The sequence below is a fragment of the Sabethes cyaneus genome, chromosome 3 (genome assembly GCF_943734655.1).
Source record: "Sabethes cyaneus chromosome 3, idSabCyanKW18_F2, whole genome shotgun sequence".
Taxonomy (NCBI): Eukaryota; Metazoa; Arthropoda; class Insecta; order Diptera; family Culicidae; genus Sabethes; species Sabethes cyaneus.
In genome coordinates, this window is record NC_071355.1 from 208,307,754 (window position 1) to 208,323,546 (window position 15,793).

The 15,793-nt window shown below is 39.5% G+C and overlaps 1 protein-coding gene across 1 annotated transcript in view; it reads left to right on the forward strand.

Annotated features, from left to right (window-relative positions):
* Positions 1-15,793, forward strand: part of LOC128741136 (uncharacterized) — an 84,567-nt gene that overhangs the window by 9,618 nt on the left and 59,156 nt on the right. The window contains exon 2 of the mRNA XM_053836731.1: positions 15,059-15,110. Within this exon, the coding sequence (XP_053692706.1) occupies positions 15,059-15,110 (52 nt within the window). The remainder of the gene's footprint in view (positions 1-15,058; positions 15,111-15,793) is intronic.

Consider the following 15,793-nt stretch of genomic DNA (forward strand, 5'->3'; position numbering starts at 1 on the left):
TTGAATCCCGATCAGATGATTCTAACAAAAATATTACAGAATTGTAGCTCCAGTTGATATTTCTATCACAGTTTGTTATAAATGTGATAGAAAACTTGCGACACGCAAAATGTTGTACAAAGATTCTATCTCATTCTGTTACTTCCAACATGCTTTGTTATATTTTAGTTATAAGGCAGGGCAGAATTCTGGTTTTTGTGATACATTTTGATATAAACTAGTTCAAATTATATCATAATTTGATATATTTGTGATATGCCTAGAGCGGATTTTGATACAATTTTTGTTATTTTCACTGCTAACGAGACCAAGTTCATAACAAAACGCAAAGGAGATTTTGTTATCAAAAAATTGTTATTTAGAACTCATCCTGTTATAAATTTGTAATTTAGGTACATTTGAACATTTGAACAATTTATTATTAATAGGTAAAATTTGATTGAGAATTCATTTTACTCCACAGGCATCTTAAATTTCATTCACCAAACTATTCGATTAATAATGAAAAGGCAAATAAATTAACGAGCAGAATGAAGCAAACCCATTATTATTTTAGGTGCAACACTGGCATTAAACATCAATACCCTGTTTGGAAACTACGATTAGAAGCCATACAAGTTATTTCAGTATTGCGCGGTTATGTAGAGAGGTGGTCTTTAGCTATCTCGTTGCCAGAAAAAATTTCGGGATTGGATTACTGAATAAGTGTTCAGTTGTCGAAATAAATAGAAATGTTGATTTTTTTTGTTCATGACAAAAAATGATACCGATTTTTTTTGCTGCAATCAGTAGTTCTTGGAGTCTGCAATATTTAGACTCTTGACTCAAAACTACGGGCGTTATTTGCGCTAGGCATTTGTTTTGGGAACAAAGTTCAGTCAAAACTTTTCCAAAAAAGTTCAGTCAGCTCATTCGTTGTGAGATTGGTCAACTTTCAGGCAATTCGTGGGCGTCGGAAACCAATCCTGCAAAAAAGTTAAAAATCTAGTTTTTTTTAACACAATCACAATATGTGTCAGACATATACCACCATATTCTCTCGCGCGAATCACTGCGTCTTCAGCACATGCTTCACGGATAGTTATAATTACCAAATTTAATCGACATGCTTCGGCCTGAAGTCTGCCAGGCCCGCAGAACCAAACCTAGAGACTGCCAATCAAGCGTACAAATCGCAGTAAAAAAAGAAACAAGCGCAAGTCGCAACCCGTTTCCAACGTAGGTACTACGTACCACTCGCCGGTGTAAGTGGCAGGTGAAGCCGAAAACTGGAAATCGCAAAAATTTTGCAAACAACGAAACTTGACCATCTCATGATTGATTATTTTTTGGCATACACTATTACCATCCAACCCGACCGACTGCGGGATGACCACACCAGCCAGCAAACGACTAACGGTTTCCTTTCTAAATTGAAGCTTTTATAGTTATAAAAAATAGAAGCCGCTGCGCTAGCCGCTAGCAGCGTGTGCACAGAGAAAGTTGCAACTCACCCAAACAATGGCACGGTCCGGACAAGACATGCTGCTTGTATAATTCGCGCAGGTCAGAAAAAAAATCCCCGAATTGGCTCTAATTGTAGGTTAGCTGCTTTGACTAATTCGATTCGGCGTAGAACCTGAGGCTCAAATTAAGCCCCCTCCTTCCTTTTGAGGCAGGAGAGCGTGCTGCCTTTCAGTACCAACAGCAGTAAGTCGTTCAGCTTGCTATCTATCATTAAAACCGCAGTTTTTGCTCATTTGACATGGCTTCCATTCATCATAGCAGTGTGAGTGAGAAGAACCCTGACTGAGAAGAAAAAAAATTGACTAGTAGTAGAAAAAAACCCGGCCAGTGTTACCAATTCGAGGTCAACCCACTTCGTTGCGAGGGTCTACTACATACTACCGAAAGAGACCCCTGGCGATGATGGAAAAAGACGCCATAAAGCATTATTACAGCAACCACGCATGCTAATTCGTAAGTGTTTCTCCAGCGGACAGAAAAACAACAAAAAATTAAATTATGCATAAAAATACCGTACTCCAGGCTCGTACTAATAGATAGATCATTACGCGGTACTTGCACTTAGCTTTGCTGGGTATTCGATTTACAGCGAAACTACATACAGCCGGAGTACATCTTGTTAATAGGTACGTCAAAATGGAAACATTTAAAAAAGCTGAGTCTTTTCATCCTTATCGTTTTTATGCAGAATAATTAGTCCAGATACAGTAATCCTGTAGATGTATGATTGTGACGATTTTATCATGATCGTGTAAAAGGGATTCGATTTTCAATGTTTCATTGTGACTGTTCGTATCGAACATTTTGCGGTTTGATTTAAAATCAAATAGCTTTTGCGCCGCCACATGTCTGCACCTAGTTGATGATATTTAATCCTAGCTTTTGGCATTTCGGTTTAAATTATGAAAACCTGTCAGTAGTTAAACCAGAAGTTGATCGTTTTGTCTCCCGTAATGATCTATGCAAATTAGGTTGTTGTTAGGGTAGGAGAAGTACACTTTAAAGCAGGTAATGAGCAAAATTACTTATCAAATTTCTCATAAAATGTCACACCGTTACAACTTGCGTTTAGTTTTATGTTGCAAACAATGGCTACTAATACTTTTAAAATTGTAATATTTTTTTCGTGTGATTAAAATATTGTCATGATATTTTAATTGCAATTTTTGTTGCTTATTTTTTGTTTGTTTTCTGACATTCAAACAAGTTCGAAAACTAGAATATCAAAACACCTTTATTTCATCTCAGTCCATCGCACAGCAGTACTACTTTAGCATTTGATTTACATCTTTATTCTTGTTTTCATTAGTATCATTTTCGGGCGAAATTCCTGTTTTCTGTATTCCCGTATTCTAATAATGAGAATGTTAATTTATAGCATATGGTTTAAACTATAAAGTAGGGATTAAATAGAATTTATACAGTAATTCCCTGATAAAGTACGACCGACATTTAATTAAAAAAATACAGTTCATGATTATTTGTTTGTGTTTATCAGGAGTCCGGCATCACTATCTTGGTGGTAACCATGCGTCCCCTTTTAAGCTGGAATCCATGGAGGCGCATTTATTGGTTGACGAGCCCAGTAACCTTCGAGATACAATGCTGGTCTCACAAGCCAATCGTCGTATGTTCGAATCTCGGTTCGGGCGGTACTGTTAGAGTCAGTAGGATCGTTGCACAAATCCCATAATTGGTCTGTACTGTAATAACAGGCTGCGAAGTCTATCGATAAAAAAGGGTAAAGTCTTAAGGACGCGAAGCTTTGTTTTGCTTTACATTTATTGATTTTGATATGAAATTTTTTCGTGTAATAGGTACATAAAAATATTACAATAGAAATAAAACCTCTCAGAACTCACGCAGTTATTAGGATTTTAAAGCAGTCTTCGATGATTTCGCGTTCATCACGTATTTAGGGATTTCAAGTCGATTTTGAATTTGGTTCAATTGAAACTTACAAAAAGGTAATATTAGAGAAGTCAATTGTAATTCGTCTTGCAACCCCAGTCATAAAATTTATTTTCGAATCTGCTCTCTTATAACTTAACATTAACAACTCTTAAGATTTTCAGATTCGTAAGTCTTCATGGTTTCCTTTCAGTAATACAGTAATGTTCCGTTTTTGTCAGCCCAATGTTGAATTTTGGGCTGACAAAATGGGGAAACTGACAAAATCGGGATTTTTTTTTTCAAATTTTTTTTCAACATTCAAGACTTGAGACCTTACAATATCGAAGACGTCAACTAAAAATTAAATTTTAACCTTCAATTGGTCAACCGAAAGTTCAATGAATCGGGCACAGCCCACTGGTCCAGAACCTTTTTTGGTGCGCATTAGCTTTGAGCGGGAAAACTTGGTTTTTGGCTTATGGAACCTTCAGAAGAGTTTCTTAAAATTAAAAGTTCTATCGTCCAGCGGAATTCAAATCTTGATTAATTTCCCTAAAAGTGAAATATTTCTCTATTTCTCATAAATGAAAAATCGTTAAAATCAGTTTTTCTATTTTAGCTATTTTTGTAGTTCTTGTATGACTTTTTCCTGTTTACAAAGTTGTATAAATAGTAAAAATACACAACATTGCTGAATATAGCATACCTCTATCTGTGCTTGTTTAGGAACTATAGAACTTTTACTACAAAAATACCCTAATTTTGACCCCGAAATACTTGCAAGAAGGCATCATTTTATTCAAAAACTCTCTCTAGAGAATAGTTCCAAGCAGGCTGAAAAGCTTTATAAATCATGTTTGTTGATTTCAGATAATCGCCGCCACCGCAATGTTTGTTCGATTTAATCGATGTTTTTCGGCGATATAAGTATGAAGATTTTTAAATACCAGTTAGTCCGAACGTTTCGAGCTACTGCTGGTCTTCGCTCATCATCTGCGGACAACATTTTCGTCCAGTAGGTTCTACTTGGTTTGGACGACGTTAAAAAAGTAACTAGAGAGCTGCAAACGGCAAAGTAGTCGGAAAGGACGGCATCCTCGCCGAACTTTTGAAAGTCTAGAGCTACCTAGCTTGTATTGTGCAATTCATCAGGTTATACAAAAGGTATGGACTGAAAAAGAACCACCTACGAACTGATTTGAAGGTCTCATGCTGCTCATGATGCTCTATTTACAAAATGAACCATCGACTCGTATATAGCAATTATCAGGGAATGACTCTTCTCAATTCTGCATACAGAATTCTTTCCCGCATCCTATTTCATAGATTGAGGCCGTCGCAAGAAACTTTTGTTGGTGTAGGTAACAGCACGGTTTTGAGATGGACGCTCCACGAAATCCTCGAAAAATGCCGGGGATTTAACTTGCAAGTTTACCGTTTGTTTATAAACTTCTAGGCGGCGTACGATTCAGTTAAACGAAGTGAGCTGTGGCGGATTATGCTTGAACATGATTTTCCAACAAATCTGATCAGGCTAACACGTACTACCCTTGATGTTTCAAGTACAATATCAAGCGTCACAATAGCGGATGAGACATCGAATTGGTTGGCGATGTTGGATGGTTTGACGCAAGGTGATAAGCTATCAAATTTACTGTTCAATGTCGTGTTGATGTGAATGTGTTGATCCAAGGTCAAACGTGCAGAGAAGCGGTACCATCATCACGAACACTGACATGCTCCTATGGTTCCCAGATGGCATCGATATCTTCCGTGTTAACCGTAGAGTTGTGGAAAAGGTTTACACGCATCTTATGAAGAAAGAAGCTACGAGTATAGAGCTAATCAAAAACAAAGTAGGTATATGGCGGCTGGTAGACAGCGTGGTAGTCCTTCGGGTATTGGAACTGGTGGTGATAGATGGAAATGCTTTTGAAATGGTCGACGAATTTGTTTATGTCTTTATCTTCATCATCATGATCACTTCGGTACGTATGACAACAATGTGAGCCGTGAAGTAAAAAGGCGAATAGCGACTGCCAACAGGGCCTTCTACATATTACGTAGCCAGCTGAGGTCCCGTAGTCTGTAACTTTGTACGAAACTCGCGCTCTATAATTCTTCCTCTGCTAATCCTTCCTCTACTCTACGGTCATAAGGTGTAAACATTGAAGAAGTGCGACCGACGAACTCTTGGCGTTTTGCGCCTAAGACCCTGCGATCAGTTCTTGGCAGCATATTAGAAAATTGTGAAAATTGCGGATATTGTGAGGTGACTGAAACACGGCAGGCTACAGTGGGTTGGCCACGTGACAAGAATAGACCAGCAAAAATAATATTCAGCAAAGAACTTGACAGAGTCCGACGACTTCGAGGTAGAACCTGTATCCGTTGGATGAGCGCTGATGCCGAGGATGCTAGAACAGCGAACCGTCAAACGTGGAGACGGCTCCTTAACTCGGTGTTCTGCACGTATCTTTCTGTACGTACCATTGCTCGTAAAATAAAAATGTCGCCAACATTCGTGCACACTTCTAAGTAACTACAAGGCATGAAGTCTTTCAAGGTGAGGACTATGCCAAACAGTAATAATAAACGAAATACGACGGCCAAAACACGCGCTCGTAAACTTTATCGCGAATATTTAACGAAATTTCCGTGCGTTATAATGGACGATGAAACGTATGTCCTAGAAGACTTTAAACAGCTTCCTGGTATGTCTTTTTACACTGCCATGAAACGGAATGGCGTTGCAGAGCATTTTAGGACAAAGAAGAAAGCCAAGTTCCCCAAAAAATATTTAGTATGGCAGGCCATATGCAGGTGTGGTCGAGCAAGCAAAAGTTACATCACTACGGGAACGGTTAACAAGGAAATATACCGTGAGAAATGCCTGCAGAAACGATTGTTACCGTTCCTACACAGCCATGATGTACCCTCGCTGTTTTGGCCTGATTTGGCATCCTGTCACTACGCCAAAGATGTTTTGGAATGGTATGATGCTAATGGAGCCCATATTGTACCGAAGGAGGCGAATCCACCTAACTGTCCAAAGTTACGCCCCATCGAGCGGTATTGGGCTTTGGTGAAGAGAGAGAGAGCTGTCCCAGCACAAACAACAAGCAACAACTATAGATACATTTCGAAAATCTTGGACAAACGCAGCTAAATTGGTTGCCAACAAGTCTGCACTGACCCTCATGGCAAGGGTACACTCCAAAGTTCGCCAATTTTTCATGCAGACCGAATAAGTAATGTTAATTTGTTTGATAATTATTAACTATACACACATAAATAATATAAAATTGTTTCATGGATTAAACTTCTAGCACATTTGTTTTATTGCAAAATTGAGGTGTCCAGATTTTGTGTCGAACAAGTCTTATTATCTGGGAACCAGTTATGCTTGCAGGTTTTACTTGCTCCACTTACGAAACTATTTAACAGGTCACTGCAAAAGAGTAAATTTGCTGAACTGTGGAAATCCTCATTTATGTTCTCTGTTCACAAGAAAGGTGATAAGAGAGACGTTCGAAATTACAGAGGCATCACCTCCTTATGCTGCTGTTCAAAAGTTTTCGAGATCATTATCAATGAAGCAATTTTCTGCTCATCTAAGAATTACATTTCAACTGCGCAGCATGGATTATATCCCAAGTGGTCTGTTGCACCGCTGCACCACTGATCTCATGGCAGCATTTGATCGAGTGGATCACGAAATTCTGTTAAGCAAACTAGAGAAACTTGGAGTCTACAGATCCTTAATCGCCTGGTTCAGATTCTATTTGATAAATCGTTCGCTTTTCGTTAAGATTGGAGCTTCTTGCTCTGAAGTCTGAAATTAAATAAAAGAAAACTTTTCCAAAGTAAATTCTACTATTTTTGCTCTGAAGTATTTACGGATGTTTTGGGCGTCTCCCAGAGTAGTAATCTTGGGCCTCGTTTGTTCTCGCTTATTTATCAACCAACTTTCTGTCATTCTTCCATCTGGATGTCGCCGTGTTTTACGCCGACGAGATGAATTTTATACAAAAAATAATAATAAATAATATTTTTCAAATTTTTCTCGAAATATGGCAAATTAGCTGTCAATTAACGTAATAGAAAAATTATGGGATTTGCAAGAGAAGTTCGTGGACAAACATTTTAATGCATTTTTGGTTAATCTGGACACTTCGGAATATCAGATATTGGTTCCGAAGATCCGAAGTTCGACGTTTTCGTTTTATTCGTGAAAATTGTATTACCAATAGGATACCATACGAACCGTTGCTTTTCAAGAGATGGCGCTTTTCTAGTGGTAGTAAAATCAAAATTTCTCATTTATTTATGTTTACCTACCTGGAAAACCAACTATTTATTGGTTCAGGTGTCAAACGTTATATTGCGATTAGCGTTAGACACAAAAGAAACTGAGATGCATGAGTGAGTAAGGGCTTTGTGTTCAGTAAATTTATTGTGGCGCAAAATTCAGCTGTTACGGAAATGCACACTATGCGCTACGAAGTAACGACATCTGTTGTATTCAACAGGGAAACATTGATAGTTTCAAGTATACTCTCACGCATGGCGCATGATGAAACACTTGCGCCAACCTCTATTATTTATTATCAAAAGTTAGAGGCAGTGTCCTATTATGTATCAAATCACGTGTGTTTAAGATGAGTTAATAGAGGGGCTATTGAACGCCCACTTTAAAATACAGATTTAAGGTGAAATTAGCAGTCATCTATTCTGCCAAATTCAAAAGCAATTTTTTTGTTTGAAACAAAAATTCTATTCATGAAAATATATTCGATGCGTTCAGATTGGCAAGAAGAATGCAGTATTTACACTTTTATAAACAGAATCCCGCTTTTGGGCCCAAAAACTGCTTCCGAAATTGGGCTCTCCGACTGCTGTTTCTGTTAATGACTGACTGTTCTGACTGCTAATTTCCCGATAAATGGCAAGTAATATTGACCGCAAAAGAAACATAGATTTTAAGATTACTTTACCTTATTTCCTTTTTTGTTTCGTCTCAACCGTCTGCAATCGCCTTCTGTTGCATATTAATTTGGGGATTTGTAAATTTACAAAAATTTAATTAATCTAAAGTATCTGTAAAATATATTTTTATTAATACTCTCGTACTACGGGCCATTAAAAACCATTATTTAGTTCTTACAGTTGATTGAGAGAGATATAAACCACCTGCACACGCAGGTTTCCAAAGCTGTATCTGAGAACCTGTGCTTCACGTAGAAGACAATTGACATAAGTCAAAAGTTAATTGTTTAGTAATCTCTAAATAATATTTCTGAGCCACAAATTTGTGCGAACATGCAAAAAACAGAACTTCAGACATCATTTACAGTTTCACAAATGCTCTCTAGTTTTACCACAAACATAAAATAATCAATCATTCGAAAAAATGTCAAAATGTCAATAAAAAAATTGCTGTGAGAGACATATGACATAAATTTCATCGCAAATCATAAATATAGCATTTTTAACATTCACATGAAAAATTGGGAAGCATACGTTTGGAGCTATATTTAGGTAAAATAATAGCATGTCAATAGTATTTACGTGCCTACATTTATTGAACATCTGATGAAGCTAAAAATATCAAAGATTGTGGAGCTTATCTCGCGCGGTAAGAGCGCAAAGGTTATCACTGAATACAAAGGTTATTATTTATAAATATACTAAATTTTTCGAAACAAACAGCCATGATCTTAGGCATTCGAATGTCGTAAAAATAATAAAAATATAATTGTAATTCTATCAGTATATACAGGACGCAATGTTTAGGTATTTGTCAACTTCGTTTCACGAATTTGAAGAAATGAAAGTCGCGCAAAAACGTGACCCATTGCGTCATTTTCTTTTCGCAAATAGTGAGATAGCGCTGTTTTATACTATACTGGAAGGAAACCTGATAATTCGACCGCCTCGAACTGGAATAGGGTACCCAATTGCCCAATGTTTGTCGTTCTATACAAAGTGGCTGCAAACGGCGGCGGTCGCGCTTTATTGCCCGCCCGACCAGTCCAGCGTCCGTCCAGTTCTAATCGATGAAAAATCCAGTACAGTCGGTTGCCTTGAACTTTGGAAAAAAATTACCACTACCGAAAGATGGACATGACGAAGATCAAAATAAATGGCAAATTTTAACGAGCCATAAATAAAAGCACATGCGCGTGCGCGTTTCGGTACCATGGCTCTGTCTGTCTCGCACTCCCGATTAGTTGTTTTGTGATTTTTATTTCGACACTGGGGCACTTTGGTTTTAGCACTATTGGGGCTTGAATAGATTTTTATTACGATTTAAATGGACTTGCGGTCCATTAGATTCAATCAAAATTTCAATACGAGCAGCATGCAACGTTCTACAAATTGGGAATTATAAATAGTGATGAATAAATTCATATTATTTAGTCAAAATACTGAATCCCAGTGTTCACTCACTGGACTGAATCACAACACATGTTCGGCTTCTATAACGTAGGTACGTTTGTAGCACATCGAACTAATGAATTCGCGACTGCTGCTGCTGCTGTGTTTTTCGAGTGTGTATTGTAGTGGTTATGCTAAATTACGGTGTTCTGATCGTGAAGGTCCGTGTAGGTTGCGCTCAGTGCTGCTAGGTTAACGCGTTGTTATATTCACTGCCGCATAGAGCAAAATCCTGCCTCTCTAATGTGTCCAATGTGACGTGTCTATGCAGCTCAAGTTCGGCCGAGTTGTGTATGTACACTGTAGTTGTGCCAATTTTTGACTAATCCTTCTATTTGACGGAAAATAGTAAACCGAATATGACGCTTCTATCATTTTAATATTCTACTGAAATGCTAATGCAGTCAAATTAAGTAAATTATCGACATGACATGAAATTAAGCGTGATACCCTAGATTATTAATTTACGCGGTGAACGGTTAATTTCAATGTCACTGTCTGCTTGCCGATCGGTGCTTCATATTCTGACTAGACTGAAGTCAGACAGAAATTTTGCAATGACAGGCGGTGTGCAATTTACAATGGACTTTCGTTTGAATTTTGACCTACTTCAAGGTACGAAAGGTTAGGAATTATAACTAAAAGAACTGTAAAATAATTCTTTTCAAATCTTAGAATTTATTAACATAACATAAAAAGACATAACAAACAAGAGCTTTTGACTCTATCTCCAATGATTTTTGTCCGATATTTAAGGAACTAGTAAGAACCACATTAAATTAGTCTTTTATAATAAAAATATATTTACAAAATTCGCTTTCGAACCAACACGATCCCGCGAATACAACGCATATTCACAGTGAGTCAGGTAACACAGTAGCGAATTTCTTCAAGCAATGCCTACAGCTCGTGGTTCATATCCCTCCGCCACTCACGGCTTTGTATTTGTACTCCTTCAAAAATGGTCCGCAATAACATTTGTTGAAATACGGCAAGTGAACGTACATCTATCTTCCGTAAGCAAAGTTACTGTCTCAAGTCCGTAGAGGACTACCGGTCGGACTAGTGCACAGGGTGTTCAATAAGTTCGAAAACACTTTAAAAATATATTTAAAAAATGAAAATACAAGATATCCTTTTCTGAGTCAATTTTTATTGAAGCAGTGTTTATTGAGAACCTTTACGACATATTTGGTGGAAGCACCCTTCCTTTGTGCTTTATGACGAGCGTGAGACGTTTCTCAAAAGAATCACACGCGGCACGCACCTGGTCCTTGGGCATCTCGTCCCAGATCTTAGAAATGAGGTTCTTAAATTGGTCCATAGTGCTCACTTTATGTTCGCTCTGCTTGGCCAGCATGTACGACCATACATAAAAGTCTAGGGGATTAAGATCCGGGGAGCTGGGAGACCACAAAGTCTAATCGAGAAAATCAGTCAAATTCTCCCTACACCACGCTTGAACGATATTCGCCGTGTGGGCCGGTGAGTCGTCCTGTTGAAAGACGTAATGATCTTTCCCGTAGAGGTCACGAAGTACCGGGGCCACAACCTTTTCCAGAACCTCGGTTTTATAGTACCCAGCGTTGATTTTCGTGTTTTTCTCGATAAACACCAGTGGAAGCTTCCCACGCTAGGATACGGCTCCCTAAACCATCACCGACGCGGCGCTCTCGAACCGCGGGATGTTTATGTGGGACGGGGGGATGCTGGCCAACGTCGGCGCCCACAGCGGATCATTTTGGACATTGTGCGGCTGTTGCAAGATGAAGTTTCTCATCAGAAAACACGAACTCCTGACCAGCGTGCCGCGAAAGTATCAGTTTTGATCTGTCCAGCCTCTTCTTCGTTGTAGCCTCCGTTACCCCGTGAACCTTGGGTTTTCTTATACGGCTTGCACCCCAGATCTTTCGCCATGATCGTGTGGGTAGTCCCGATTGACACATCCAGGTCAACAGCGATCTTCCGGATCAAGCGGTTTATTTTTCGACGAACTTGCTCTCTCATCACCTTGATGGCTGCTGGCGTCCTCGCTGAACGCGGCCGCTCGGATCTAGCACCGTCCTTGGCCGAGTTCGTCTCCCGGTACCGACGGATGGTGTTATAGATGAAATTCCGCTTCACCCCGTGGGATTTCAACCGCTGAAATATGTCGCCGGGTCGCTCACCTCTCGCAAACAACTTTACTACGACGTTGCGGTACTCCTTCATCGCGCGCGGTAAACAAATAACAAATGACATCAAGTCGACACCTTGCGCGTCGGTTAGCCTATATATAACGCTAAAGCTGACACCAATACCAATACACAGAATGCACATGATGCGCACTTACACAACGATGAAAAGTTGTATTCGAACTTATTGAACACCCTGTATTGTACGTCATTAGCTTTGAGCGACTGCGTATGCTCCTGGATCGCAGCGTCTTGCGAAGGGAAAAGTAGGCTCGATTTCCAGCTTGAATACGTCGTTAAATCTCCTTACTCGTATTATTTTCGGCGGTGATCAGAGATCCCAAATATACCAACTCATCAACCACTTCCCCGTTCTTCGCCGTCAATAGTCACTGTTTGTGGGAGGCGAGGGTTGTTTTTTTTTCTAAAATCTCTTCCTACCGTATATTTGGTTTTCGATGCAGTGATTTGTAATACAATCCTCCTAGACTCCGTTTTTAGCCTGGCGCAGATGGCCTCCGCCGTCCCAAAATCTCTAGAATGATGTCGAGGTCGTCTGCAAAGGCTAGGAGTGGGCGCTCTTCCTGAATACCGTTGTCTCGTTTCGATGCTCGCTCACCGGATCGCACCTTCATACGCGATGTTCAATAACATACAGGACAATCTATCCCCTTTTCACAACTCTTTGTGCGATTCGAAAGAGTGCCTCCAAAACACGCACGTAGCGTATCACTCGCTCCAGAGTAGCTTTAATCATCCGCGTCTGTGTGTCCGAAAACCGTACCCTTGTATTATCTGCCATAGTTTTTCGCGCTCGACTGTATCGCATGTTGCCCTGAAATCCACGAATATATAATGTGTGGGCACGTTGTGCTTCAGAAATTTCCGGAGGATTTGTCGAAGAGTTAAAATTTGATTCATAGTAGCACGGGTCCCCAAGAGCCCGCCTGATACAGCCCTGTGATATCTTTTGCTATTGGGGATAGACGACGTAATAAAATGTAGGTTTGTAGGCGGCGTTGATTAGCGTAATGCCGCGGTAATTACAGCAATCGAGCCGATTACCCTTTTTGTAGATGTGAAAATCCACACCTTCCATCGCGTCATCCGGTAATTTCTCCTCTTCCAAATCCTTGAAATCATACGGTGAAGTGGTTAGTGGTTCTTTGCCATTTCCGATGGCTGTATTATTCTTCACCGATTTCTCACTAGATCTCTTCGAACCGAGACGATGTTATCGTTTGTGGGCACTCCTAGACAGGGATGGCAGGATCACTTTGACTCAATTCACATTCATTCGACGGTACTTTCAAATGAATCAAAATTGAGTCAAAGTGATCGAACCAGCCCTGTCCCTGCTCCTAGATGAATTTATATCGCCATTCTGAAGCCCATCGAAGAAGCGTGCAGTCATAGGATATGACTGGTGATAATGGTACATAGGATTTGAGTTTCTCTATCTTTGCTTTTCTTGCTTTTTACTGCTTGCAAATGGCCATGTTGCTAGGAAAGACTCATAACGTTTCAGCCGTTAAAGCTTTGATTCACAAAAGTGTTACGACTACGGTTGTGGGAGTACTGTAAAAATTTAACTCGTCGTGATCATAGATCTTGTCAAGCAAAATTTCAGGCGAAAACAGCCACAATACGAGCAGAGGCTCGAGAAAATGATTCTACAACATGACTACGCTCGGCCTCACTTTACTAAACCCGTTAAAACCTTCTTAGAAACACTGAAATGTGATGTTCTTAGATATTACAGCGTCCGATTACAGCAGTTCCGTGCATATGAAAGTGTCGAAAATGCCTTTCAATGTCCCGATAGCCTTTAGAAGATGAATATTTTACCGCAACGGTATTTAAGCTGTGTTAAAAAGATGCCAAAAGCGCTAGCGATGGGCAATATTTTTAATGATTTATTTGTAACCTTTGCACGATTGAGTTGCCTGTTCATAAAACAACAGCGACTTTTTTGTTGGGAGATTTGACTATTACTGACTAGCGGAAGCTTAGTTGCGCATCTAATAAGAACTGGTAATGCAGCTTCCAGATTACTGCACTGCCGAAAAGTTTAAAGTATGCGTTCTTCAACCATAACTGGTATAGTCTGTTTTCTATCACTGAGTTATAACGTGTTGATAATCCATTCATTCTATTCAGTTTGCCACCAGTGGCAAAGTGTAAATTTAGTTATCGTCTAATACCTCCATCCAAGCAGAAACCATCTGTTGCGCTTTCTATTCACATATGCACAACAAACACTTGAAGATTCCCTCCTCGAAACCGTATATCCCCGACCGGCCGCTTTGCTCACTCAATTGTGGTAGAATCTTATAGGTTGCGTTCCTCGCTGAATCCCGTGGGGCGACCGACAGCCAGCGGCTCACATGGTCCATGAGAATCTGCACATGTGCTCACGATTTCACACTTCATCTTTTTGTTGTGTTTTTCTCTCGTAGGATAGCCAGTGTTCCCTCCGGATTTTTTTTCTTCTTATTTTTCCAATTCTTTCGCATGCTGCGCGGACTGGATTTGTCTTCACTCTTGTCAATTTCAAACTCCAAATAAGAGACGCGCAGAATTTTGTGGTAATGAATTAATTATGACAACACATCTTTGTGCTTTCTGGCTACCGTTTTGGCTGGTAGATACTATACTAAACTGTACCGACACCGACAAAGTTATTATTTCGCTATGATAAAATTAGTTCATCATTTCTTCGTATTTCCATTTCTTGTTTGATGGTTATCTTCGACATATTTCATTGCGTTTATATAGTCCATTAATCACACATGTTGGTTGAAAAGAAATGGAAAATATTGTTCTCGTTTATGCGCTCGAACGTTGAGTTGTATATTTGCTCTTTCTATTTCATTTAAAAGTAGCCTATTTTTCATCAAGCTTCACTGGACCTTCACAATGCTGTTTTGATATTAAAATAATATATAAATGTATTTGTATTTCGATCAGTTAAACCAAAGCTGAAAATTCTTTTTGTAATAATTTCTTACCTATACCGTTTCTAATGATTTTATCTTTTTTAGGTGCAACAGTAGTGTCCTGGCGAGTCAACAACCAGGAGCAGCTGTTCGTGAGGTATGTTCTAGTTGATTAAAATCTTGCAAATTCGATGATTCAATGGAAAGTTTTCGAAGATTTCTAAATAACAACCAAAATTTAAATTCCACCTAAAACCTTGAATCTTTTTGTGATGCTGACAAATATTGATCGCCGATCATCATTATCTTATCTTCGAGTGTGTCGAAATGTTAATGTTGATTTGTGCGCTACACTAGTCAAACGCGTACTATTTTATAACCGCATCATCATCTCGCCATTGAAGGCCCTATTCTGCATATTATTGAAAGGCTTTGGTCCTGGGCATTTTTTGTGCTTCATCACAACAAATAACTGGCCATCATTTTCTAGGCCTGTGCGACGACTATCGAAATTACGTGCAATGGCACGAGGAGAACAATTTGGCGTGTAATGGTGACAGACCGTACGATGGATGGCTAGTGCTCGTCCGTCAGCTCCCAGCCAAAGTCTGGCCGGAGCAGGTGTAAATACTTGACGTACATCACCGTATTTCGCTTTCAATGATGGTGATGGGTGTGCTGCTGTCCATAGCTCTGTTAATTACCTGTGGAGTACAATGTCCGTGCCAAAGCCCTATGCCTATGATGTTGCTGTTGTCGTTGTTGCTGCTGCTGGTGATGATTGCGATGGGCTCAGCTAGCGAAAAAAGATTAAATACTTATGAGTTTCCCCGTGAATAA